This window comes from Carya illinoinensis, chromosome 7 (assembly GCF_018687715.1).
Source record: "Carya illinoinensis cultivar Pawnee chromosome 7, C.illinoinensisPawnee_v1, whole genome shotgun sequence".
Lineage (NCBI taxonomy): Eukaryota > Viridiplantae > Streptophyta > Magnoliopsida > Fagales > Juglandaceae > Carya > Carya illinoinensis.
This window is the reverse complement of record NC_056758.1, coordinates 38880366-38907609: the sequence shown is the minus strand read 5'-3', so window position 1 is coordinate 38907609 and position 27244 is coordinate 38880366. Positions and strand designations below refer to the sequence as shown.

At 36.0% G+C, this 27244-nt stretch overlaps 3 protein-coding genes and 1 non-coding gene across 6 annotated transcripts; all 4 read right to left on the bottom strand.

The window, feature by feature from the left end:
- Nucleotides 1-2239: 2239 nt before the first annotated feature.
- LOC122315977 (polycomb group protein EMBRYONIC FLOWER 2-like) lies at nucleotides 2240-15744 on the bottom strand. 3 transcript variants are annotated; one of them, XM_043132366.1, is made up of 21 exons: nucleotides 15192-15744; nucleotides 15045-15100; nucleotides 14036-14150; nucleotides 13712-13871; nucleotides 13551-13619; nucleotides 12685-12824; nucleotides 12496-12558; nucleotides 12199-12308; nucleotides 11116-11180; nucleotides 8825-8877; nucleotides 8651-8704; nucleotides 8510-8569; nucleotides 7962-8008; nucleotides 7719-7840; nucleotides 5830-5868; nucleotides 5615-5753; nucleotides 5403-5451; nucleotides 5202-5285; nucleotides 4365-4444; nucleotides 3845-3934; nucleotides 2240-2642 (listed from the first exon to the last, which is right to left on the bottom strand). In XM_043132366.1, exons 1-21 carry the CDS (start codon nucleotides 15315-15317, stop codon nucleotides 2522-2524), a joined length of 1842 nt encoding a protein of 613 aa, XP_042988300.1. In that variant the 5' UTR covers nucleotides 15318-15744; the 3' UTR covers nucleotides 2240-2521. The 3 variants fall into 3 exon arrangements, with proteins under 3 accessions (XP_042988300.1, XP_042988299.1, XP_042988301.1); XM_043132365.1 differs by having other exon boundaries at nucleotides 12199-12320; nucleotides 15192-15732; XM_043132367.1 differs by lacking the exons at nucleotides 8510-8569; nucleotides 8651-8704 and having other exon boundaries at nucleotides 12199-12320; nucleotides 15192-15739.
- LOC122317663 lies at nucleotides 4585-4695 on the bottom strand. Its single transcript, XR_006244584.1, has one exon. It is a non-coding gene; the product is annotated as a small nucleolar RNA snoR111 (small nucleolar RNA).
- A 1961-nt stretch (nucleotides 15745-17705) lies between the features above and the next one.
- LOC122317496 (GTP-binding protein YPTM2-like) lies at nucleotides 17706-22033 on the bottom strand. The gene is made up of 8 exons (XM_043134618.1): nucleotides 21808-22033; nucleotides 20527-20599; nucleotides 20148-20195; nucleotides 20019-20066; nucleotides 18912-18983; nucleotides 18585-18740; nucleotides 18376-18479; nucleotides 17706-18117 (listed from the first exon to the last, which is right to left on the bottom strand). The coding sequence occupies exons 1-8, from the start codon at nucleotides 21819-21821 to the stop codon at nucleotides 18024-18026; spliced, it is 609 nt and encodes a 202-aa protein (XP_042990552.1). The 5' UTR covers nucleotides 21822-22033; the 3' UTR covers nucleotides 17706-18023.
- Nucleotides 22034-25192: 3159 nt separating this feature from the next.
- Nucleotides 25193-27020, bottom strand: LOC122317245. The gene is made up of 2 exons (XM_043134225.1): nucleotides 25799-27020; nucleotides 25193-25553 (listed from the first exon to the last, which is right to left on the bottom strand). Exons 1-2 carry the CDS (start codon nucleotides 26061-26063, stop codon nucleotides 25357-25359), a joined length of 462 nt encoding a protein of 153 aa, XP_042990159.1. The 5' UTR covers nucleotides 26064-27020; the 3' UTR covers nucleotides 25193-25356.
- Nucleotides 27021-27244: the final 224 nt, after the last annotated feature.

Here is a 27244-nt window from a genome sequence, read left to right as displayed (position 1 = left end):
ATCCCAAAGCATCCGCCGCTCACAATCCAAATTAGGACCATAAACGCCGGCGAAAGCCCACGCAAACCAATCTTCAAAGTTTTTGAACAAGCACCCCACACTAAATATTCTCCCACAAACTCATCAATATTCTCCACCATCCTTTCGAAGGTAAATAAGACCATCCTGCAAATTGGCAACTCCATAAACTTCTTATGACTCTTCTTGTAATAATCTTCAATTTTGTTTCCTACAAACAAATAATGTCCAGCTTCCATTGTCTCAACAAAGATCGTACCCGGAGGCGTTTGTTAATCTCATTCAACCCCCTTACATTCCAGTTCAGAATTTTTGGCTTCATTTAACAACTGAAACAGCCCTTCCCTTATTTCTACTACGACTTGTACTCCCCTCCTTTCCATCCTTGCCATCATAATTGATAGACCAAGTAAGCCTTCTCAACTCCCTACTTTTTTTTTGATACAGCACCATGTTGTGACTGGCCTCAATGGCTGTTAACAGCGCCTTAAATTGGTCTTCATAGCCCACACACGAGATCCCCACCACACTCTGCATCTCTATCACCTTGTTCAAGACCCAATTATGAGGTAAGGTAACTCATACTTATTGGAGAAGGATCTTCCTCTGAGAAATCCTCACCCTTAAACAGAACCATTAAACCTTCCCCCTCCACCTCCCTTCTCTCCCTTTCTTCCACTTTTTCCCCTACCCAAGAGGCTTTAACCCCTTCTACATCTGGAATTTCAGCTTCTTCCCCATGCCTAGGCTGTTCTTCACTTGCTAGGGGTACCTCTTCCTCCAACATCATGGTCTGTGTCTGACCCAAGCTTCCCATCACACTCATCAGCCTTCCAGCAGTTCTCAGCTCACTCATCAGCGTGCTCTGGATCTCTTACAGTGACGTCGGGTTGCATAGGGTCAATTTTGAAGTTGTCGGTATTTTCTGTCCCATTGGCAAGGTCAGCTCCTCATCCACAGACGTCGGGTTACACGCGGAGTCCAGAAAATTTCCATCGTTGCCCAGAAGTTCTCCCTCTTCCGTAACCACTGCTAAGCTGGGCTCCACCAGACCATCGAAAAAATTTGGGTCGACTTTGTCACCATTTGCTCAAGTATCGGCTCTGATATTGAAGATTTCGGCTTAGCCAAAATTTTGGATGAAGCGGATAGCCTCCTCCCCGTATCCACCCACTTCTTTCTTGGGCTTGGGCCGAGATCCAGCCCTTTACGCTTCAACCCAGCCATCAAGTCATGACCCAACGACACTTCTGCTTCATGGCCCAGGTCCAAGCCCAAGCCCATGTTTCATTTTTCTTCTGCCCTTTTGATAAGCCATTCAATTTTTTCTTGCATGGCTTTGACTTGTGCCATCAGCTCTTGTAACACGCCTTCCTCCCTTTCCATATTAAGGCCATCATTTTCTCTGCCATTTCCTACTACACTTTGGGTAGTAGCTGGAAAAACTCCTCTCGGCAAACCTACTCTATCTCTCGGCTTATCCCCTATTCTGACATTGGAAAGCTAGTTACTAGGCCTCTGTTGAAAAGCCTCCCTATATGACTGAGAGGCATAATGCACAGTCGTCTGTGGTGGTGGTAGGACAGCAGGGCTTCTTCCCACCTCCCTCATCACCTCCATCAACATCCCCCATCCCCTACCATCTTTGTCCTCTGATATACAAACAGAGTTTTTGGCCACCTCCTCCATATGCCACCACCTCCATGTATCCACCCCTGAAGTTGGAGCATTTTTGCGCAGTGTAACCTCTTCCTCCTTCTCGATGTGCAGAATAGAATACCTTCCTCCCACTTTTTAGACAATCCTCCATGGCTCTAATGAACCATCTAACCGTGTTCAGACCCAAACATATCTCTGTTATCACTCTTCTCCCTCTCTCGATAATGAACACTTGCACCCCATCTCTAAAAACCTCAAATTCCTTAGCTTCTATAACCACAAATTTCAAAAGCCTCATCCCACTCAAAATTTAGCAACCTCAAGCTTCACCAGAAGGAAAGTTTTCACTTTTCCTCACGAGAAAACTTTAGGTGTATGGAAAGAATTTTCTCTCTAAAAACTCTTCGAGACCTCAAAATAGTGAGAAGTGTTAAATTGGAACTCATTATAGATATAAAACTATTGGTGGAATTTATAAAGCATAAAATATAAAAAATCCAAATTACACATCAATTAATAACAAAAGAACAATTTCGTGAAAAAGTGAATAGGATTCCATGAATAACCCAAAAATCTTGCGAAGATGTGAAATTCCATTCCAATCTTGTACAATGGAACAAAATTTTAATTCCTCTATAATTCAATATACAAAATACATTTATTTTTTTATTTTTCTGGTCGGATACAAGGTGTGCTGAGAAACAGACGGGTCGACTTGGGGACCGAAAATGAGAATAAAATGCCACAAATGTAGTGATCGAGATTGATACATGAGTGACGAATCATATCATCTTGGCCCATACCTTTGCTGACTCAGAAAAAATAAAAAATAAAAATCACCCCTTTAGCTTTTAGGATATGAATCCTGGCTTTGGCATTGTTCAAGAGTAACATTACAATTGGTCATGGTGCGCGAATCAAGGAGACCGTGATTCCATAGCTTGATCATAAATAATCTCCAACACCTGCCAAGCCATAAGCATATTAATACTCCAGACTACAAGTTATATGCAAATCGATGGCTTCTATTGAATTTGAGTTCTACCACCTTATAGTCTTCCAACCAGATGACACTAGAAGACAGGAGAGCATCTTTACTAAGATTATAGAGCAAGAAATTGTAATGATAAACAGATAATCAAAGATTTGGCCCAAGGCAACATGTCACACATCGTAATCCAATTACTAATAAAACTCGGGCATTGCCCACAAAAGTAGAGGTGAGCTAGTAAACACACATGGTTGCAAAGGAGGCACAAACAAGGGAAACTCGAGTCCTTAAATATCAAATCCAATTCTTGACATCAAAGGACCAACACTTCACTTTTTCAATGTTCTTTTTCATTTTGCTTTTCTTTTCTTTTCTTTTTTTTTCCTCTTTTTTTTCCTTTCCTTTTCATTCTATTCCTCCTTCAAACCTTTAAACTCCCAAAAGCAGCGATATTGGAAACAGCTAATCTGTTTTGTAATTTTTTTTTTCTCCATTTGGTGCAAAGCATCTGTAAGGAGCTGGTGGCAAGAGAGGCACAAGAGCATGGCCTGGAAAGTACCATCACTAATATCTAAAAACCGTTAGTCTTAACCTTTAGATGTGCCCACTGTTGTTTAAGTAAAAATCCCTCTCCCCCATCCCCTCTCCCCTTATTTCATTCAACCGTCAAAGGCAACTGAGTCCCAGAGCATGGAGGCTCTGTAATGTGACTCCTAAAAGCAATCCCCAATTAAATTTAAATAAGCCAATGCTGACAATATATAAATTTGATGTTCTTATACAAAATTTCTAACTGACTCAACACACTCAATCTGTTTATGAACAGTTTCATGTTATCATAAATCAGCATGGAGCAAAAGAGAAATTAGTTTCAAACCTTTCCAATCAATAAAGAAAATGAAGACTGAAATCAACAGGCATAACATCACACTTATATGATGTGCATACATACAAAGCAAGTGCAAAACGATAAACACCGTCCACACATATATCCTCGCTAGGTCGTGTGGCACATTTTCAATTTAAGGTGTTCTGACTGCATTCTATATTCATCAAATAATTGCAGATTGGATGAGACTTTAAGGGCAGAGTTAAGCAGAAGCAGGGAAATGAAACTTTAAGGGATGCATTGGAATGAACATACTCACAATTCAGAATCAAATGAAAATAGCTTACCAAATCAGGGCAGGGTTACGGACCAGGTCAGATCCGTGCAAGCTTGTAAAGGCCTCACATGCCCAAGGAATATGACCATCTGCTAGCACCCTGACATTACCAAATATAGAGTATTTCAAAGAACAAGCCTCAAATGAATAAGATCATGAACCATGCATCATATATCATTATTAAATGCACCATGAAATCAAACCGCACTCAAATTGATGCATACACCCCATTCTAGTTTTCGTCCTAGCCTAGTGAGAAGTACTCAAAGCAATTTTCCATATAAAATAAAAGTATTGAACATAGGTTGCATTTGTGATTCAGACATCCGTATTATATTTAGTTTTCCCTACATCACTCAATGGCAACTAATGGCTTCATTCAGTTAGGTTGATTCAAACAATTACACAGAACCCAGAAACAATCACCCTTTCAGCCAGTTCAGACAGGCATGGCTAATGAGAGAAAGTCAATTGTAAAGCCAAAAAAAAAAATAAGAAAGAAAGAAAATAGAAACGAGATAGAAGATTACCGTTGCTTCCTCACAAAAGAGTTCCACATATGCATCATTAGCTTCTCGTCCTTGGTCACATCAACAAAATCATCAAGCATCTGCAACATGATAAAAGTGTATCGATGCTATCATTGATAGAGAACAAAACACCTCTAAGTAAACAAAGTCAAAGATGCTTATTAAACTGAAGGCCAAAATGTTCTTTTGTTTTTTTTTATCGGTACAATGAAAGTAACAAATGTGGATGAGCAACAATCAAATCACCAATAAAAAAGGATGACAACCAAAACGATATCTTGGCCATTGATTTTACCAAGGCCCCCCCCCCCCCCCCCCCCCCCCCTTTTTTTTTTTTTGATTAGTCCAAGGCCCAAATTATATTCAGCAAACTGACCATGGAGTCAACAAAGACTGGACCAAGAATTTTTTTTTTAATCATTCTTACATATTTATGGATGGATACCTAAAAGGAGGAACTGCTAATAAGAAGCAAAGAATGTGAACAGTTTTCCACATGCATTTGAAGAGCCAACAATATGAAATTTAGCACAATTATAACAATTGACAATTGCCTGTAATGGGCCCTGATTATGACCCTTGTAATCGATACAGAAGGTTACCTAAAAATTACTCTTCAATGCCTTAGCTAGCTATTAATTTCCTGTAATGGGCTCTAATTATGACCTTTGTAATTGATACTTCTTAAATGTTACCTAAAAATTACTCTTCAATACCTTAGCTATTAACTATTTTGTAACTTAAAAACATTACTCTTCAACCTAAAATTTCTTTTTCAAGCAAAAAGAAACAACTCCAAGAAAACAACAAAAAAGGTCATGAAATCACTAAGAATACCCTTCGATCTTCAAAGTCTGCAACATCGTCATCAACTTCATCTTCACTATCTTGATCTGATAATACTTGCTCTGGTTCCATTGGCTACAAGCACAAGATAATAATATCTATTCTCAGATATATTGATTCATATATTTTGAGCAGAAGTATCCAAAACAAAAAAATTATGTTGTTGAAAAAAATACAACATGAACTTGACACCTGTGCTCTATGTGAGTGAAAGAACTGTCGCTTCCGCAGCAGGGCACAGCTGAAATGATCGGAAAAAATAATTATAATGATATACATATAAGATGATGGAATTTATAATTTATAAAAATTTGTATCCTTCCAAATAAGAATATGCCAAACCATGGGGGGAGGGTGAGAAAGAGACCCCGGGGGGGGGGGGGGGGGGGGGGGGGGGCACGTACTTTCTAGGATCAGATCGTTCAATAGATAACTTTCTCGTCTTTGCAAACTGTAGCACGGTAGGGGCCACAAGATTATTCCCGGGTATTGATTGAACACAATCAGGATCAACATGTGATTGTGGTGTGGCACTTGAAATCCCTGCAACATCAAAGTCGGACAACAAATTTTAAACACTCTTCAGAACTAAGAATGGCATTCTGCAAATCATTCCCACCTGAGAAACGAGCCCTATCACCTTTGCTAGAATGAGCATCTGAAATTAAAAAAAAAAAAAAAAATCAATGTCCATAAATAAAATCCATGGGAATGGGTAAACAGGGTAAAAAAGAAAAGAATGCAGGAGTCTATCTAGTCCAAGAATCCTTCACAGTATATGCAGATATCTAAAACTACAAGCTGCTGGAGATATCTTGTAGGCTTATTTGAAAATACGATGCCTTACAAAGCCTGCAACAATAGGTTCACCCCACCTTTTCCATATATCTTCAACAGGTGGCACAAAGCTAGATAGTTTTCAACAATGCAGTCCTATTTTGAGATGGTCTTTGAAACAAAGCTTGGTAGGGCAACTAAGAAAGTCATTTCACAAGTTCCAAACCTACTCCAGGAGGTCATTTTGCAAAAATGTAAGTGCAATCTGCAGATTACATGCTGCACAACATGTTCGTCCCAGCCTTGATCCCTCCCTACGCACAATTTTAATGTGAAAGGAAATTTGGGGCAATGCAGTTTCTGCACTTAGGTATGCATGCATGTGTGCACACAAGTTTATCACATTCTAAAAGAGGCTCACAGTATTAAGGTTTACTAATAAATTTGAAGCCACCACTCTCATTGCAGTTCCACATTCAAGTCACCCACTTTATTATAGAGCTAGTGATTTACAAGAGACATGTCATGCACTAGCCTTAAGGAGCTGGTAGACCATCATGGTTTCAATTTGTTGGATTGCTTCAGCACAATCCTATTTTTTTATCAGTTGTTAGGAGTCACTTGTCTGTCAGGTGGGAAATTCTAGGTTTATTGTATTTTCCAGCCCCAATAAAGAAGAGAGAGGTTTTGAAATTCTTCTCGATCTACAATCCTGTAAACAGTGAGAAAAAAAGAAATGACACTAGCACCATTCGGCATTCACCCAGTTCCAGGCTGTACCCGGTTTTTTTTTTGGTCAAAAATTCAACTTACTTGGTATTACAGATATTCAACTTTTGCTTTTTATTAGAAATGTATCTTGCATTAATAACTTAGTTGGATTTGAAAGAAGCTTTTGAATGACTTTTGAGTGCAGAATTTCATACCAAATGCCATACCACGCACCGGTTTGTCTCACAAATAAGGCAACAGAACAATCTATGTGCACATAATCAAACGCCCCATTCGTTTGCCTTCCAAAAGAATCTCGAAGGCTATTTCAAAAGTATAATTTATAAATAAACGAAATAAGAAGCATCAAAACATTCAAACCAAGAGAAGGGGAAACCCCCCCCCCTCTCTCTCTCTCTCTCTCCAAAGGTTCCAGGTTTAAAACCCGGTACCCGGACCGGGTGTACCTGAGTTTTCCTATGCGGGTACCAGCATAGGGTTTATTCTGGGCCGGAGGATAACCGAGTTCCGGACCGGCCCTAAAAAGGGCCTGGATGAACATGCCTAAACAAAACCACTTTGAAGGGGTGGATAAATGGATTGCATGAAAATTCATCTCTTCAATCAGGACTTCCCTACTAGGACAATCTAGGTAGACTATGGATGTAAGTCGCATAATAATTAAGTGGTGAGTATTTTTAGATGAAATATTAATTCCTTTTGTTTCTCTTCTGATTCCTTCATGCTAGTTCTCTACAAACTTAATCCTTTATCTTTTTCGGGGGCAATAATTTGAACCAAAATTAAAAAACACCAAGGTATTTCTATGCTACAAGTATTATTGGCCCATTAACAATCTGTTGTCAAATGACATCTCCTTCCGAATAAGCAAGAGGTGGAGAATAAGGCCACAGGTCCAATCTACTATGAAGCACGAGTTGTGTTTAGAAGCTCATTCGAAAGAACTGATTAGAAGATCTGTTGAGGCTGCTGATATAGATAAAAGTAAAGAACACATACCATCAGCCTTGTCTAGAAGTTCACAGACTTCTGATGGTAACTGTGACTCCAAGGTGAGTGGATGTACATGCTTTGCACTTGGAACTAGGTTCTTTGGTCTTCTGCGTCTAAGTGGCTTTGAGCTGGATAGAGAAATGAGCCCTCACACTAATTCTAAGGAATTGATTATGTATATGAACTTAAATGGAACAAAACCAAAGAAGTTTATTAGGTCACACTATGGAAAAAGAAGAGAGAACTTACCAAAAGAAGAATGTTTGTTGCTTAGGATCAACACCATCAGCAACAACCTGAGGAGAACAAACTTGGATATAAATTCCAGACAGGAATATCAATGACACAAAAACAAAATGTTGTACCGATGGAAATGGAACTTGGAAGTCTACTACGAAGTGGAGAAGCTGCAGTGGAGTAGGACACGAAGTGGGTTGAAGTTGCATTTTATTCTAGGAAGAGTTATTATTTAATTAGAGTAGGAAGAGTTATTATGTGGCTTTAAACTAGCTCATGTCAGTTAGGATTGTTATTTTTATTAGAATAGGAGTAGGTTTCCATACATGGTCAAGAGTGCATGGCTATAAATACTAGGATCTGTAGTTTATTTTGGATAAGGAGAAAGAGTATAAAACTTGTGGTTTGTTACAGCCCTAAGTGGATCACAATTTATCACTTTTCATCGTAGTAAGATACTGGTTCTATCATGTACACACAATAATACTAGACTGTTAATGAAAACCAAAGTACAATAAAAAATCATCACAACATAATTTTCAGGATAAAGTTATTGTCACCTCAGATCTCCACGTTTCAGTTTTTACAGACACATTTACAGCTTGATACTCTTCAGTCACCTGTAATACATCCATGTTTTACTAGTTATGCTTCGCCAAATTTTACTAATCAGAATGAAAAGAATTTTGAAGATTACCAACCCAAAACTCAAAGTTGAAGAAATCATGTGATGAAGACAAGTGAAATCTGAGACCCTACAGAAAAGGTTTCAAAACTTATAAGCATCAACATGCAAAAGCATCCATACTATCTGTTCATTTTCATATGAAATGAACTATGAAGAGATCAGAAAACGAACAAGGAAAAAGATTTACCTTAAAGCTAGAGCATTTTATCAAGCAGAATGGGCAGGTAAAGTCTTCAGTTACTGCAAGTTCATGAATTAACCAGGTTACAGCTCAAAGATCACAACCATGCATTGAGAGGGGAAAAAGCATACATCATACAGAACTATTTTTTTATAAGTAAAAATTTATAGGGGAAGCCCAAATACAGGACTTATACAATAGAAGACACCTAGTTAGGGAAAAAAAAACTATTCGGAAGGGTATTTGGAGTAAAAATTTTCTGTTAAATCTTTCTATAAGGTACTGACTAATTATCAGCCCATTGCGTTTCCATGGAAGGGTATTTGGAGAGTTCCTGTGCCTCCCAAAGTTGCTTTTTTCACTTGGACAGCAGCTTTAGAAAAGATTTTGACGGTTGACAACTTAAGAAAACGGGGGATGGTAGTAATGGAGTGGTATTATATGTGTAAGAACAATGGCGAATCAATTGACCATCTTCTGCTTCATTGCGAAGTGGCAAGGGAGTTATGGGATGGCCTACTTAGTAGAGCCGGGCTGTCTTGGGTTATGCCTAAGAGGGTGGCGGAACTCTTAGCATGCTGGAATAGGCATCATCAGAGTCCTCAACTGGCTGGGACGTGGAGGATGGCCCCTTTGTGCTTATTGTGGTGTATATGGATAGAAAGAAATGAGAGATGCTTCAACAACAAGGAGAGAGCTAGGGGGGAATTATGGAGGGAATCTTCATGAGTTTTTGCTTTCTTTTCAGCTTTTTAGAATGTAACTAGGTGTCTCTTTTTGTATACTTCCTGCGTACATGGGCTTTGCATAGTTTTATTCGATCAATGATAATCCTTACAAAAAAAAAAAACTATTCGGAAGGATTAAAAAAAGCAGGGAAAAATTGGAAGAGGAATTTCCATTAGCATCAATATCTACTATATTCTTACAAGTAAATGGAAGTGCAAAATGAGAAAACCCTTATTCTTTTATGAATGTCTAACTGATAAACTTCATCTAAAACCAAGTTATCATCGAGGAGTTGCCACAAGTTACCATATTAGTATACTGGCTAGAACTAATAAAAAACCTCACAAGTTGACTAGAAGATGGACCATATACATGAAGTTCACAGCAATCAAGGGGAATCGTAAAGCACCAAGAATCTGTTGATAACCGTTTATTTTCTTTCTTTCCTTTATCATTATTACAAAGCCCCCCCTTACGGTTGTTTTACTGATCAAAAAAAATTATTACAAAGCCCCCCAGCCCCCAAGCACCAAGAATCCATTCTTCTTTTCTGATGGCATGCCTTCACCACTTTAAACAATGATACAAAAACAGATATGTTCTATCATATACTAGCCCTGATGGAACTCAAACATGTGCAAACCCACTTGTCCATCAGTGACTAAGCATCCAATTGTGATGTTATCATTTCTCCATCTCTTAACGGTGGAAATAATCTGCCATCTCCTACTATACCTTGACTACATCTGCAATTAGAAAGTGTCTTCTGTAATATATTATCAATTGGAAACTAACAGGAAAAATGACTTCTGTTCATTGTTGTTCAGAAAGATTTAATTATCCAAGTGCTTCATATAGACCCTCAACTACTCAAACGGATCCCTTCTAACGAGACAGTTGCCCTTGGACACATCTTGCATTTGAAATGGGATTTTCCCTGCACTATTTCAAACTCTCAATTTCCTATTCCACCTCCACGGACTTATCTTTTCCTCCAATTACTATGCTTCCAGAATCCCATCAACAGCTTTTGCTCCCCCTTAATAAAGGTATTATGGAAAGGGCAGTCCATCTTATGTCTACACAAAAGGGAGAAGTAAGTGAGAGCTTAGCAGGTTCATATTATTAATCCATTTCCTAATGGCTTACGCTTTCTAGAGTATTGGTAACTGACACTAGTTTAGCTTTCACAGGAAATAATACAGGCATGAAATGCTCAGTATAAAACATAAGATATAAATTGATACCACTTCAAAATTCAGAGGACAAGAATGCACTCACTGAGTTAATGCTATGGAGCTACAACAAGTTGTCATGCCTAATTATAAGAGAAAACTAACATAAGTAATCAGTTACATTCATGCTTCTCTCTCTATTTCTTTCCTTGCACCCTTATGAATTTCAACAGGTTGCCAAAGCAATAACAAGTTATCAATGCCACTAGGAGTGTGAAATAACCAAACAAAAGGGGGACAGCCCCCTGTGCAGGGGAAAGGAGATAGAGAACAAATTGAAAGGGTAAGAAAACTACAGATCAACCAGAAAGCAAAAAGAGAAATCCACATCACCTTCCGTTGTCTGCAACTTATTTTTGTAGTATCGATAATTAAAAACGACATTTCCTGCCCTTAGCCTGGATATCACAATCAGCCAATTTTTTGTTCATAAATCGAAATGAGAAAACAAAGAATATGCCAGGCCAATGTTTTAGCGGACCATGCTAAACAATAAGAATGCCAAATGCACTATTTGAACCTTCCAAATGAACAGCAAGGCATACAAATTTTCACAATCAAACTAAAACTTTGAATATTATTGACCAAGATACAGACTCAATCCACTTGGGGCTAGTTTTTGATAATCTACAGTGAACATGTAACAACATTCTTGGATCAATGCTTGTTTACATTCATTTAAGATTGGAACGGCAGAAAAAATTCAACAAAGAAAAATATGTGCAGTATACCAATTCTAGAAGACTATTAGTTTTAATAAAAATGAAGATTTCTAAATTCCAACCCTAACAGCATCTATGAAGCACAAGGAGTTGTGAATATATAAAGACGTGCAGGGATAATCAACGATGTGGGGCTGCCTGATCAAGATTGAGAGACCCTCATCCTTTCTCACTTAAGATAATGTCTTTATCCTCCTTCTAAGCATTCAATAGTTAAAGATCCTTTATAACAGAGGTGAAAAAAGTTAAGATATTTTTTAATAAGTAAAAAAAGCTAAAATATGAATTAAGTGACCATTTTCATTTAAGAAATCAACATAATTACTGGCTCACACAGACAACATTATTCACCGTTCAATCATTAGAAAAGATATAAATTGATGTGTTCAACAATTCAATCAAAATCTGGAAATTTTTCACCTTTATGGTTGGTAGATTAATTTTTTTTGATAAGTAATAAAGATGGGCATAGATTAATTTGAATTATATGGATCTGCATATCATCCCATTGTACTAAAAAATGGGAAGGTATTAATCTTGACGTGACAATGCATATAATATATTTTCTATAACATTCATGTGGCTGAATTTGTGTTACCTATTGTGTCTCTACTTGTGAATGTCTTCATACATACCTACCTACCTATACATGAAACACACACACACACACACATGAGAGAGAGATGAAGAGTACCGAATAATATGAGACAATGATGAAGAAGGGATGTCGCTACACATGTATGAATTATAAGGAGATTTCTCCTTGGCCCCAATCTCTTCTGCAGAAATGATGACTTGCACTTGCTGTGACGTACTCTTAGGCAACGGGGAAAAAAAAGTAACAGATATTATCAAAAACAGGACCTTGCAGAGCAATGTGAAAATATATATAGAATAGTAGAAAGAAAAAGGAACAGGGGGAAAAAAAAGAAAAAGAAATGAAACTCATTTTTTTCCAACCTAACAAGGAAATGTTAAATGTGGAAAATACCAGAGTTTCAGAATTATATGGAAGTTGAATTGAGATGCATCTGTCCTCATTCAAACAACTCAGCTGGGTAAAGTAAAATAAATTTATTAGAATATGACAATATTCCCAAGGCATATCTAAACAGCTAATTAGCACGTCTAGGCTAAAAACAAGACAAAAAAAGTGTTAGTAAGCATGTATAAGACATACCTTTAAGAAGCAAGAATGCATGTTTACAGTTGAAATTATCTCAGCCCTCTGGCCCAAGATAAAGTTAGGAGAATTCTCCCATGACAAATAAAGTGATTCGAATGGTATCTTGCCCCATAAGCAGTCTCCTCCAGCAGTTACTGTCAAGTGAAAAGAAAACCAAACCAGCAACATTCTTATGCTGAGGGACAAAAATCGTTTCATACTCTATGGATCATGGGGTTGAAAATGCATTAAATAATTAATTCAAATATTATAAAAAGGTCTCATTATCTATTAGCTCTAACATAAGATTGTGCTCTATGAAATGTTTTCTTTGCAACCTTTGGGTGATCATAAGTTACATTTTTCAGAGGTATTTATTTACTTTCATTTAGGAAGTTTAATATTGGTGTAATAAAATGCAATCTTGTACAAAATTATCAAAAAATGAAATCTCCTACAGATATTAAACACATTTAGCATGAATAAAGCCTTAGGAGTTGGCTCAAGTGATAAAGGCCTTGGTCTTGGTGGTAAGCTCCCTCCAGATCTAAGGTTCAAATTCTCTTGGGTGCAAACAATTTCTAGGGACCATCGGAATGAGGGAACTTCCCCCGGAATTACTCAAGGTGCACTTACAGGAAACTCATTGTCGAGGGACTGTGCACCCCTCAGGATTAGTCGGGGGACTTTGTTCTCGGACACCCATTGCCAATGAAAAAAATTAGCATGAGTAAAGCAAATGCAAGGAATTAAATCAGAAAAACACATGAATTGTCATATATTGATTAGGAAAAAGAAAAAGACAATGACTCATGAACGGTTAAAACACGTGGTGAAGTATTTTATATACAACAGAGTACAGGAACTACTATGTATCTTACATGGAAAAGAAGTCACATCCAAAGATCCCTTGGTTAAATTGATTCCAGGCAAAGGATTTTTGGCCCCAGCTGCAAGAAAATAATAACATGACCAAATATTGCAGTGAGAATCACACTTCAATCCCTCCACATCATTCAGTTTATACATTATTATTGCATACCCCAGCTGACAAGCAAGATGACAAGTGAACCAGATTTGGCCTCCAGTACTAGCTTATTAATCTCAGGAAGAATAATATTGGCTTGAATTTGAGTACTCCCGCCTACTCCGGTAGGATTGTTCAAGATGAATGCTCGACTAAAGCGGTACACAGCTGAATACTTTTTTATGGGGAAGTGGAATTAAAAATAATGCCAGCAAAACAATTTAGAGGGTAGAATAAATAGAAGATTATCGTCAACAGATGCTAGCAAAGTTAGAATAATGTTCAATAAGATATATATTGATTAATATTAGCCTAAAAATGAATCATATGCATTCTTACCTCGGCATCTGCAACTTCAGAAACTAGTCTTGCCAAGAAAATACACAGTGGAAACAGTTTTTGAGTTTGTAAACTTTCATTCGCAGTCCCGGGTAAAGAAATTTTCATTTGTATTCTACATGATCAACCAACAGGAATAAGTGAGTGCCACGAATTGATTTGTAGGATGAGGACAGACTAAAGCAGATAAGCCCACGTCCTTATACAATCGATATCAGTTCAGTGTCATGAAATTTAATGGAATTCAAATAACGATGCAGGGAAAAAAAGATGAATAGCAAAAAGCCAGTACCATCATCTATATTCATCATATGCCTAAAGGAATTACTCTCTATTAAAAGTTCAACAACAATAGCACGAATGAAAGGTCTCTGCAAAAGTTGCTGAAGTTCAATAAATTTAGCAATAAACGTCATGAAAACAAATAGAATTCAACAACACGAGTAAAGCAGGAGGAAGATGATTAACTAAAACGTGAAATGTTTAACTAAACTGTGATTTGCACGGATGAATTTTTTCCTCTCTTAAACACTAGAAAAACAATATGTTTAAAAAAATGTTATTATTTATTTTGAACGTTTTCATCTCCAGCCATATGTATCATATTCTTTTCATTTACAAGTTAACTATCAAAGCGACTCGAGAAATGCCACGACAGTCGGTGTTATTGAATATGAAAAACTATATGATGAAGACTAAGATATCTCTATCATTCATAATTGGCGAGTTTAAATTCAAGAAATACAGATTACTTTGCCCTAGAAAGCAATTACCCGACTTTGTCATACAACAGATGCTGATCCGCAGCTCAATCTAACTTCTATGTTAGAACGAGCACATGAAAAAGTGTTCTAAAGAACCAAGATCTAAAAATAGTTCAGAATAAGCTTTAAACTTATGGGGGAGGAAATAAAACAAAATTTACAGGAAAAAAAAGAAGCAATATCGTGAGGAAAATGTAGCATCCGAGTACGAATGGAAAATAAAATGCAGACTTCAAACGATATACCTCTTTCTATTTTTTGCCTCTATTTTGTAGTGCAAACATCTTTGAAGAAAAGACGGCTACACAAGCAAAAGCAACGTGTAGAGTTAGAAATGCAGAGGCAGAAAAAAAGTCAAAAAGGAGAATTTGAATGGATTATCGGGGGACTACGTTTCTGATGGCACGGCGCTGAAGAATGTTGTAGAGTTCTACGGGCTTGCAGTAAACAGAGAGGCTCTCTTCGGCGGCGACTTCCTCTTCGGCCGACATACGCACACGGGAATCTTGGCGGCACATAGCTTCCGCAATTCTAAACAGGAATTGAGCTTCGTAGCTCTCAGGAAGCTCAGAAAATCAGGAGGGATTCATTATAATATAAAGGGGTCGCAGAGCTGAGAAAGCAACCAGGAGCGGTACGATCTGTAGAGGTGGGGGTTCCAGAAAGTCTTCAAAAGGCAGGGCGATCGTGGAGAAGTAACTGGTAAGTACATTGGATGGATTTTGGGTCGGATTTTGACTCGAGAGCAGCTACTCCATTTTCTTTTTCTTTTTCTTTTTCTTTTTCTTTTGTTTAACAATATTTTTTCCTTTTTCTGAGGGGGTTACCGGCCTGCGTTGTCTTGTACTACTACTTGGCTGAATTTGGATTCTTGGAATACAAGGTTTTGCGAGGACGACTTGATTGGTCTGGATGTGGCAGGTGTGCGCATATGGCAATCATACGACTCGAGTTGAGCAGAGCCTTGTTGCCCTGTGGGTCTTTTTTTCTTTTCTTCTTTTTGAGCTTTGTGGGTCTTTTAAGTTTTTTGGAACCAAATGGGACAATATTTTCCAAAAGCAAGTTTCAGTTAAACAAGTGCGAAAATATTAGATATTTTCTTACAACTTTGATTCATATATGTCTTATATATATATATATATATATAGAGAGAGAGAGAGAGAGTATTCATGAATAAACATAGCCTAGACTTGGTCGAGTTTGAATAAGAGTTTATCTGATTTCATCCTATCTCAACATTTAAATACTATTCAAATATAAATCTTTTTTAATTTCTATTTCATACATTTTCATCTAATAATTACTAATCATTACAACTTTTACAAAATTCTATAAAAAACATAAAAAATAATTCAATTTTTTCAAATTACAAAATAAAAATTATATTCTGATAAATATTTATTTTTATAATATTTATATTCAACTTTTTCTCTTATTTCTCAAAACTCAATAAAAATCTTAATTCAAAACTATTTTATTACTATTTACAAATTTTCTTACTATTATTCACAAATTTCTCATCTGATCTAACTATCTAAAACAAAGATTCAAATCCTGATTATACAGACAAATTAGTATAATTAGAAGTAAAAGAGGCTCTGAATCTCTCTCTTTGAATTGATATCCTTCAATGTGAATCTTCCCATTGATAAGATAACTGAGGAAGAATTCAAAGAGCAAAAAGTGGAAATGGAAAAAGGGAGGAGGAAGAAATACAAGTAAATGTCTTTTTTTGTGTATTTAGTAGGGGTGCTACCCGCATATACGGGTGCAGGGGCACCCTTTCCCCGCACCCCGCCCCCGGGAGGTGGGGGCTGGGTGAACACCCCATCCGCCCCGCCCATCGCCCACTTCAGGAACATTATATTTCGTTGGGCTTAAAAAAAGTTTAAAAATATTTTTTTAGACTCAAATTATTATGTAATTAAATCGTTAATTAAAATTTATATATATAATAATAATTTAAAGACTATTAGCATAAAAATTATGTTATTAATTTTTAAATTTGTTAGACTTGTTCTATTAAGTCTCACATATAATTTGTAAAATATAAATATATATTTATAAATATAAATTAAAATGTGGGACGGGATTGATTCGTGTCCGCCCCCTATAGTATATTTCATGCAGGACGGAATCTATATACAGTACGAAATATCCCGTCCACCCATGCGAAGTGGTTCGCACGAAGTATCCCGTCCGCCCATGCGAAGGCAGGGCGGATTTTTGGGTTTTGGGAGGGGGGGAAGGTATTTTGGAAATAATATTACGCTATTTCTAAGTGCTTTATTCACGTTCGGCCTTATTTGAAGCTTTCAGTGTCCAAGTGTCGAGCCATTTACGATTAGTTTACCCGTCTTTCCAGCCCACGCAGTTATCCCTCTCTGCCCCGGGGCCCAGCTAAACTTTTCTACTCATGATGCTGTAATTATCATCAGTCAAGCATTCCTTGACAATGCCCCACCAGCTTGACCACGCAAAACTCTTCGGGATAAAAATCATTTGATTTCAACACGTGAAAAACTGTTGGGAGTGGGGAACATTCATGTGTATTTTTCTGAATCTGAAAACCACCATGGCATCCAAAAATCATAGATGAAATGCAAAGCATGACAAAAACGTAGGGTCATTATCTACTAATTTCTAGCACAAATTTTGTTTTTCAAAAGGGTGGCACTCCAGCCACTGCTCCAGTAACTGGCGTTACTTGTTTTTTGTGTTTTTATTTTTTCAATTTTTTCTACGTGTATTCTTTTAATATTTAAAAAAAAATTAAAAAAAATCACAACATTATTAAAAAACACTTTCTTAATCACAAAGTAAAAAAAAAAATGAACTAATCCCAGCGGAGCTACCAATGGTGGGACTAGTATTATCCTTTTCAAAAAATGGAACTCAATACGGTCTGACAGAAGGGCACCTCTCTGCCAAGCTAATGTTTCATCATTCTATCAGCAAGCTACTTCGAATTTTGTATGACAAAGATTCGAATTTAGTATCACAAAGATTAAAGTCGAATTACTAGACAGTGAGTGTGTAACAGAGAATGCCTTGTGGCTAGAATAAGATCATTTGTACATACCATTTAGAAACAAACCGAAAAAATAACGGAGTGGGAGAAAATCTAACAAAGCAACCTGACTTGCATATCATAATCATATAGCATTCAGGGGGTTCGTCCACTTTGATTCAGCGTACGTCCAAGGGAATATCGAACGAAGCAACTAAGAAGAGCAGCAGCCAGACTTCTGGTTAACAGGTTGTCCTCGTATCTGCACAGTTGGTGCTCTCACATTGTTCATTGGTTGACTCGCCATCCTGCAAAAAGTGTTGAAAGAATTACTTGACCATTGAGAAAAGGCAATGCAATTGCACTCGAAGATGGTACTTGAAATACAAGGTAATCCTGTCCCCAAGCAAATTAACCAACCATAACAAAAACTGAAGCTGAGTATTTTCTAACTCGCTCCTTCGAAGCTGTCCAACACATGCTTTTTCCTTGTAAATTACGTATGATATACCTCTTCTCTACTTTATTACCACAAGATACCATTAAGTCATATCCATAAGAAGTACCTATTCTTGATGTCAGTAGCCATGGCCATAAATGCCTGCTCCACATTAGTAGCATTTTTAGCACTCGTCTCCATAAATGGAATGCCAATTTCATCCGCAAAAGCCTATTAGAACCCATTCAGATCACAGGCAACATTGTTTGGGTTAATAATAATCCAGTAAAAAACAAAATAACCAAGGTTTTGCCATTGAAGGAAACCAGCTTTTACCTTGGCCGTTTCGAAGGACACAACTTTATTAGCAGTAAGGTCACTTTTGTTACCAACCAGAAGCTTGTTTACGTTCTCACTAGCATATCGGTCAATTTCACTCAACCATTGCTTAACATTATTAAAGCTCTCTTGGTCTGTCACATCATAAACTATCTGCCACACATGCCAAGAACATTGTGAAACAAATTCAATACACTACACACACAGATGACAGACTCACTGCACAACCATGAGCAAAGTGCCAAAAAACCTGACACATAGAGAGAGAGAGAGAGAGAGAGAGAGAGAGAGAGAGAGAGAGAGAGAGAGAGAGAGAGAGCTTACTATAATGCCATGTGCTCCACGGTAATAGCTACTGGTGATTGTCCTAAATCGCTCTTGTCCTGCAGTATCCCACTGCAAGTTCGAGGAGAGAGGCGAGTTTTCAACAACTAGATAGAAACAAAAGCAACTTGCACAGAATGCCACAACACAGAAAGTTGTGGATATGCACCGCATCCTAATCTATTAACAATACTAAAACCATGCCACCATCCAAATATACATCTGCATGAAGATGGTCATCAGTGAAAAGCAAACATGTTAAAGATGATTCTGATTTTCCAGATCACCAAGTAGCCTTTTTTATCTAGTCTCCATGCCTTTATAATTTTAAGCTTCTCATTTAATTAAAGCATATATTATTGAGTCATTCAACTAGGAGATTTTTTTTTTAAAAGATAAATTAACTAATGAGTAGATAGTCACTACCCAAGTACATAGGGAGTTAACATTCGATACACCTAGCCAGATCTCAGATATTGTTATGTTCATTTAAAATAGGATACTGTTACAATCCGATATCCTTTTCAGTTATTTTACACATCATAGATATCTGATGGCTAATCATCATATTTTATTGTATCCCAGAAATTGGAGCCATAATCCCCTCGAAGATATCAATCCTTAATGTGGCAGAACTGTATCATCATATTCCACCAAAAAAATATCGTAGAACCTTTAGCACCATAGCTATTAGACTTATTTTCATATCATGTTTCTAATGTTAGCTTCCAAAACAATACAATAGAATTTTTTTTTATGGTCGATAGAAATTCTCACCACCATAAATACTATACTTATATTTACAACATGTTTCTAGTGATAAATATATACAACTCTCACACCCTCGCAAGGTTTAACCCACGACGTCACCCTTCACATGTTTCAAAGGGAGGAGATGTCATTTAATCCAAAGACCATTGGATTACTTTCATGACACACTTCCTATCAGATAGTTCAATAACAAGGCAAGGCAGACACCCGATAAGAGTAAAAATTGATTAAACAGAATGTTAACAAGACTGCTTTGAGATTTCCAATTAATCAGCTAAATAAATGCTGGGGAACTAGCGGTGTCCAAAAAAACATAGGGGAGAGAATAAGTCTTACAATTTGAAGTTTTATTGTCTTCCCATCTTGCTCCACTGTGCGTATTTTCTAACAATCGGTGGAAAAGTACAGTTAGGATCATATTGCTTCACTTAAAATAGCATGCATTAAGACCCAGGTGATACTTACAAAGTCAACTCCAATTGTGCTAATGTAACTGTCCAAGTACGAATCATCCTGTATCAAATTGATGAAAGACAATTCTTATCATAAAAGGTGGAAAGAGTAAAGGGAAAGCTCAAGAAAAGCACAATGGCTTCAGTATGCTCGGCAAGCAGAAAACTTCAAGCTGCGACACAAACATCTTTTCCAGACCCACTCTGGCATGAACTAGGTCTCAAATTTTCTTCTTGACAAGTAAGAAGCAAGGATAAACATATACAAAATCGATGACAACAAAAATTGAACTGGATGAGAATCAATATCCAGAGAGGCACGCAGCAGAGAAAAATATCAACCCACAACAAATTGGGGGAATTTAATGAAGCCTGGCTTTTTGAAAACTTACAGCAAATCTCAGAAGAAGACATGATTTGCCAACACCAGAGTCTCCAATAAGCAAAAGCTTGAACAGATAGTCACTGCAGAAGAGAACATTAAACATAAATAAAATTGTCCCCACATGAGTCACGAAGCTGTAACTCATTTTTAACAGACAAATCTCTGTACTCAAATATAGAACAAAAGGAATCATGGGGCTAAAAATAAATATCAGTGAGGCCTTATGAAAGAAATTAGGTAATATCTTCAATTAAATGCTTGGGCGTGATCCTTGTCCTGACAACGACTTAGTGACAAGCATATGGTACGGAAAAACAGAAAATAGTATTCATGTGCCTAATTCCAAAAGCGAATAGCCACTAATGAAGGAGCATCTCCGAGATTGTGACCACTAATAAAAGGGCTCAAACAGCCCCCAACAGCAACTTGTTAAGCATAAAACCTAGCACGTTCAATTCGATCCTAAACTTCAATTAATTATATACTTAACTTCGAGAGAAGGATATAGTTGGGAAGATTAGACAAAACTATCTTTGCAACCTAGTGGACGAAACAAATATGGGATGTGTACATTGAGCGACACAAAAAGATGAAGGCGATTAGGCGCATGCACACCATACAGAAAAGAGTGATGCATCAAACTAAACATTGAGATCTGAAACGCAAACACTGTCGTCTGTCGACTTATCGAGGTTGAAAATCGCAATCCAGATACAGCGATTATATCGCAATGACGGAGACGAGTACTCTCATGAGGGAAAAAAAAATTGTAATAGCACATCCGAGCTAAAACATTCTCGTTGCAGATCTAAACGGCCAAGGAAAAAAAATGCTTCCGTTTAGTTGCGATTACGACCATAAATCTAACAGTAAGGAAGCCTATTATTCGCAGCATCGAATAACCAATAAGAGAATAAAGCACTAAAGTTTCATTTATTTTCTTTCCTTTCCCGCTTCTTTTCTTTTTCGGCAACCAAACAGGAAAGCGAACTAAGTCGTACGAATTAACTGAGGAACCTTCCGGAATCAACTTAATTTCTTAAAGAGGAAAAAAATATTAATTCATGCATCCATGATCCACCACCCTAAAAAGCACAAAACAATCAGAGATCTAAAGAAATTTTCCAATTCACGTTGCGTTTGGTTGCAAGTAACTATGAATAAGATAAAATCGCATTAACCACCGATTCAGAATCTTCTTTTTTATCTCCTCTCAATCTTTAAGCGACCAAACAGAGGTTAAAGCTGTAAGAATCCCGACGACGAGATTGACATGGGAGAGACTTACTATTCAGGATTCATGACCGAGTTGTTGTCCTTCTTGTTGGCGGTGGTGTTTAACCTGCGAGGAGATCGACCGGGATAGGACCGGGCAGACCGGGGACGGTAGACCCGGTTATGGTGTTAAAGAGAAGGGAGGGGGGGAGTTCGAATTGGACAGTGAAACACAAATGGGGGAGAATATGGATCGTCGAGACTAGAGAGATGGGAAACGAACAAAGTGGATGCTGACGAAACCGTAAACTTCGGGTTTGCACGGATCTGACTCATCTCAGTAGCCCATGCACGTGTGATGTGATATATTTCAGTGGAGTTTTTTCTTTTCTTTTTTTTCCCTTTTTTTTTTTTTTTTGAACTGCAGTTATTTTATTTCGCTACACCATCATCAATATTTAAATAATAATATTTAATTTAAAATATTTAATATTATTATTTTTAAATCAAATTATCTTATAAATAATATATTAAATATGTTATTCATATAGATTAATAAATATAATTTTTCATTTCAGCATATTAATTACTCTATAATCTCTTAAAAAATTAATTTATCGATTAATTAATAGTAATTTTACTTCTTTTGAGGAGATTTTGTCATTCTTGAATATTTATTAATGAAATTCATATTAAATAATCTAATATGCCTATTACTAAAAAATAAATATTTGATATATAAATAAATCTTATAAAAATAAATATCACAAATTGGTGTAACTTGTTGTTGCACATCAAATTGTTAAAATTTTTAATTTAAAATATCTCAAATTTTTATGAATAGTAATAAAATGATTTAATTGAATATGTTTTATTAAGTTGTGGAAAGATTGAGAACAAATTTGAATAGATAAATTTTAAAATAAGTATTGTATTAAAGTTTATCAAAGTAAATAAATAGAATTAACAAGTTGTTTGAATATTATTTTTTAATATTATTTTTATTTTAAAGTTCATAAAAATTAATTAATAATAATTAGATGGAAAGTTTAATATTTAAAATATATAAGTATTTTTTGTTTAAGTTATATTTGATAATAAAGTTACGAGATTGTTTCAGAACTTTGGTCATGTTGCCCATGCATGCCCTTAGGGAATTTTGGGAAGTTTAAGAGAATTTTGTAGTATTTCCTTTCATTTAAATTTCAGTATTCCCTGAAAATATAAATCTACTCTGTTCAACATTTTTAATGTTTCATCCACATAACCTAGTCACCAGCTTTTGGTTTATGTTAATTTAATATAATTTATTGCAATTATATTCTCATTCTGATTAATTATCCCTTTTTTAAAAATCTTCATTATTAATTCCAATCGCGAAAACTTATCCCACCAAATGTTGTTTCTCAAGAAAACTTTAAAACTAAAAATAAAAATACGAGTTTATGTGATACTATAGTAGCAAATGAGTAATGCTACGTACAGTTATTTTTGTGTATTATTTATACACTCTATTTATATAATTAGCAACATTAATTTTTTTAATACAAAATTAATCACATCAATAAAATACAAAAAAGAGTATGTAAAAATAACTACACATAAAATTTTTATTCTTTTAATTAATCTCTTAGTTCCATTATTCTATCTTTGGTTAATTATCGACATTTCGGTACACTTTGAATGACTTTTTTTAATAATTATGTAAATAAAATTCAAAAATTATATATATAGTCACTTTTATATATTTATTACGTACTCTACTAATACGATTAGCTTTATTATATTTTTTAATATAAAATAATTGATTTGATTAATCATATTAATAAAGTACGCAATAAATACATCAAAATGATTGCATATAATATAACTTAATAAAATTAAAAAAATACTTTAGATACAAATGAATTACACAAAATAAAACTTATGAACTGATGTGGTTTGATGTGGTACGTCAGATTGTAAAATTACTTTTATTACAAAATAAATCTAACGGATCTCATAAAATTATATCAATTTATAAATTTATTTTGTATAACTTTTTGTATATATAGAACTTCTCTTAAAATTATACGGTGTTAAGAAAATGTTAGCTTTAATTATAAGTGGCATTTATTCGTCTGGGAGGGACCATACGCAACCGTGTGTAATGGCTAATCCATTTAGCTGCAGTAATGGGTGGCGTTATTATTGGTCGTTGGGGAGATGTACCCAACAGGGTAATGCGTATACCCACTATGAACAAACAAATTATCTGTATTCTTTCAGTGAACTTATTTATTAAGAATATTATAAATTGAATCAATTATTTGTTTTAATAATAATCTTAATAATTTAACTCAAAAAATAATAATAATCTTAATAATTAATAAATAAAATCACATTAACGTAACGCGGTATAATTAAAATAAAATGAGGATAGTAACCACAAATACTAGAGACTTCAAATGGAAATCACTTTGCTCATTATTTTAAAAAACTAACAAGTTTTATAGTCCAATCAAGTCCTTATAGTTTGGGACCTTGGGTGGATATATGACAAGTAAGCATATGAACGTGATGGTGTTCAAACAAGGAAGAAATTGTGGCCAGGAAATTGCCGCGGCAACTACAAATTAAAGGGATCTTGACTCCAAAAGCCCCATCTTTTAAGTTGAATGCATAACCATACGAAAATGCACAAACAAAATGGCAACTTGGAAATGACTATTTTGGTTGGTCGACATTAAGGATGTCAATATGTTATACAACTTGTTAATCCAGTATGAACACGACATGATAATAATGGGTTAAGATTTAGTATTAACAGGTTTTGATCAAAACGGGTTGATTCATTAATATACGATTGCTTAACGTGTTGATAACAGGTCAATCCGTTATGACATGTTAAGAAAGTTAAAATTCAATTATGCCCTTATACCTAAAAGTAAAATTGTTAGAATTTCAATTTTGATATTTTTATTATTTAGATTGTAATTTTGGACCTGTAGCTAGCTTTATAATTTTTATAAATATTGTAATTTTAAAATTTATATAAAATTATGTTAAATTTAATTATGTCAAACTAGTTAATTTCAGATCTATTCAACTCATTTACATAAATAATTTGAAACGAGTCATATTGTGTCGTGATAATTTATTTCGTAATATTCATTAATGGGTCAAAATGGGTTGATATAACACAACCCGTTATATTAATGAATTTTGTTAGGGTTTGAGATTTTAACACAATAAGCTTAACGGGTTAGGTTAAAGTTGAGCTATATAGTATAATATACATACTTTAACACGATATGAACACGAACAGTCAACACGATTTGACACCCTTAGTTGATAGGCTTTATTAATGCTTTTGAATTACCATCAATGCACTCAATAATAATATCTAAACGAATTAATCTTAATCAAGTCTATAAATTATTCAAATTTGACGGCTTATGTGGTGAATTGAAAAAATATTGATAATCCACGACACAAAATATTTATTCCATTGCCGTCCCTATAGATTCTGCTGAGAGAAAAACAATGTCGTAGCAACCTCTCTTTTTTTTTTTTTTTTTTAAGGGCAAAATGTAGGCAAAAAGTTAAAACATAGCAGTGTCATGCGTTACCCACGGAGGCATCATTTGAAAGATCTGTGGGCCAATTTGATTGGACCTTTGCGACCTTCGAGTTGTTTCGGTGAGTCTATACCCCCAAAATCCAGTCTCGGCAAAGCACCCGTTTGAGTGCCATCACTATCATTATCAAATTCTCCTTCGAGTGTCAATCCTTCGATTCTTGCCGCTGCTGAATCTCCTCTGATTCCCACGTCCACTTCTGCATCCAAAATCGAAAATGCGTGTCTATTATTTAAAGAATAAGCATTACTTAGGGCACGAGATTTTCTTGTTTGGCTGCCTAGATTAATACATAATGCTAAAAAAAACTTCATAATAATAAGTATCGGTTGAAGGAATTCCACATTAATGTCTTGCTGCCTGCACCATCAAACTCATTTGATTGTTATAAAATGGCTAAACCATCAAACAGAAGGCTCCCTTTTGGGATTCGGCAGAGTTTACCCGGATTAGAGAAGAACCAGAGAACAGTGGCGCAGAGAAGCAGGACAAAGGGTATGACATGCACGGCATTCTCTGCAAACTTGACGCGTGCCCTCTCTTTCTTAGCCAACTCCGCGATAGGGTCATAGACAGGCAACTCATTATTGCTTTCAAACGAAGCTGACAATCTCTGCATGCTCAGCGACTCCTTCGTCGAAGGTGAGGGTCCATGCTTAAAGTAATCGTCGCCGTCAGAGACGCGGCTCCAGCTCGCCGATCTATACATTTTTATTTTTCTCCTTGGCAGAAAAAGGAAGAATGAAAAGAGAGAATATGAAAAGCAATGGAAATACGAATCTAAAAGAATGAAAGTCAGAGTGTTCGTGTGTGTGTGTGTCACAGAGAGAGAGAGAGAGAGAGAGAGAGAGAGGTGGGGGAAGAGGGGGCCGGGGGAGGGAGCGAAGGTTGCAGTTCAAGAAAAGTGGATTGTTTTTGGGTAAATCAGTTTCGTATTAGCCTTGACTACCCTTATTTTCTGTGGAATAATAGATTGACTGGATCCATCATTTTTTACTCTTTCAGCCCTAGATGAGAATGAGATCACACTTTGTCCTTAATTATACCGGATTTGAAGCCAAGATTTTCTCCTTTTATTTGTATCCTCTGCTTTTTGGAATTTGCCAAAGTTTTAATATCCTTTAAAAGTGAGTTCCACAAGCGTTTAGTTCTCTATAAATTTTTTTATTTTTATAAGTTCTTTGTGAAATTGAGGCTAGCAAACAGCCCAGAAACCAGTGGGTAATTGTTGCAAAGTGAATTGTGATGCGGCAGTGGATATGGAGAATAAGAAGATAGGTCTGGGGATAATAGTGAGGAATAATTCAGGAGATGGCTACAATATGCACTCCAAGGAAACTGGCAGTCTCCCATTTCCTGGCTGAGTGTCATGCTCTTTGGAGGTCGATGGAGATGTGTAAGGAATTGGGCTTTTGGGATATAATTTGATAAGAAGATGCAAAGAATGTGATAGATAGAATTAATTCTGCAACAGAATTAGATGAATCAGAATGTGGACAAATAATTATGGATTTTAGAACAGTATTGAGAAGGTATGACAGATGGTCCTTGAATCTTATACATAGAGAAAGTAATGTAGTGGCGCACAATTTAGCAAAAATGGCTCTAAATTTAGATGAGGAATGTTGCTGGATTGAAGAAGATCCAGTTCAAATAGAACATTTAATTGTAAAGAAAAGGTCATCTAATACTTTGAATACATAATGCAAGGTTACGGAATTTTTTCAAAAAAAAAAAAAAAACAGCCCCGGAAACCAGAACACGTCGGGTTCCAATCCCATTAGGATTTATATATAGATATATATTTATATACTAGGTAGGAGTAACGTGCAAAGCACGTTTGTCTAATTTTATGAAATGATTATTTGTAAAAAATAATATATATTTTAT

Bases quoted from the DNA above. Each gene is read 5' to 3' on its own strand.
- LOC122315977 (XM_043132365.1), bottom strand. From the start codon at position 15,317: ATGTGCCGCCAAGATTCCCGTGTGCGTATGTCGGCCGAAGAGGAAGTC. The intron at 11,181-12,198 runs GTACTCTTCATC...TGTGATATCCAG, and splicing joins TCATTGTCTCATATTATTCG to GCTAAGGGCAGGAAATGTCG. The intron at 4,445-5,201 runs GTATTCTTAGTG...ATCATGTTGCAG, and splicing joins CAGACTTTGAAGATCGAAGG to ATGCTTGATGATTTTGTTGA.
- LOC122317496 (XM_043134618.1), bottom strand. The intron at 18,984-20,018 runs GTAAGACTTATT...TCGAACTTGCAG, and splicing joins AGACAATAAAACTTCAAATT to TGGGATACTGCAGGACAAGA. The intron at 18,741-18,911 runs GTAAGCTCTCTC...CATGTGTGGCAG, and splicing joins GTGGAGCACATGGCATTATA to ATAGTTTATGATGTGACAGA.
- LOC122317245 (XM_043134225.1), bottom strand. From the start codon at position 26,063: ATGTATAGATCGGCGAGCTGGAGCCGCGTCTCTGACGGCGACGATTAC. The intron at 25,554-25,798 runs GTAAACTCTGCC...TTTTGGATGCAG, and splicing joins CTGGTTCTTCTCTAATCCGG to AAGTGGACGTGGGAATCAGA.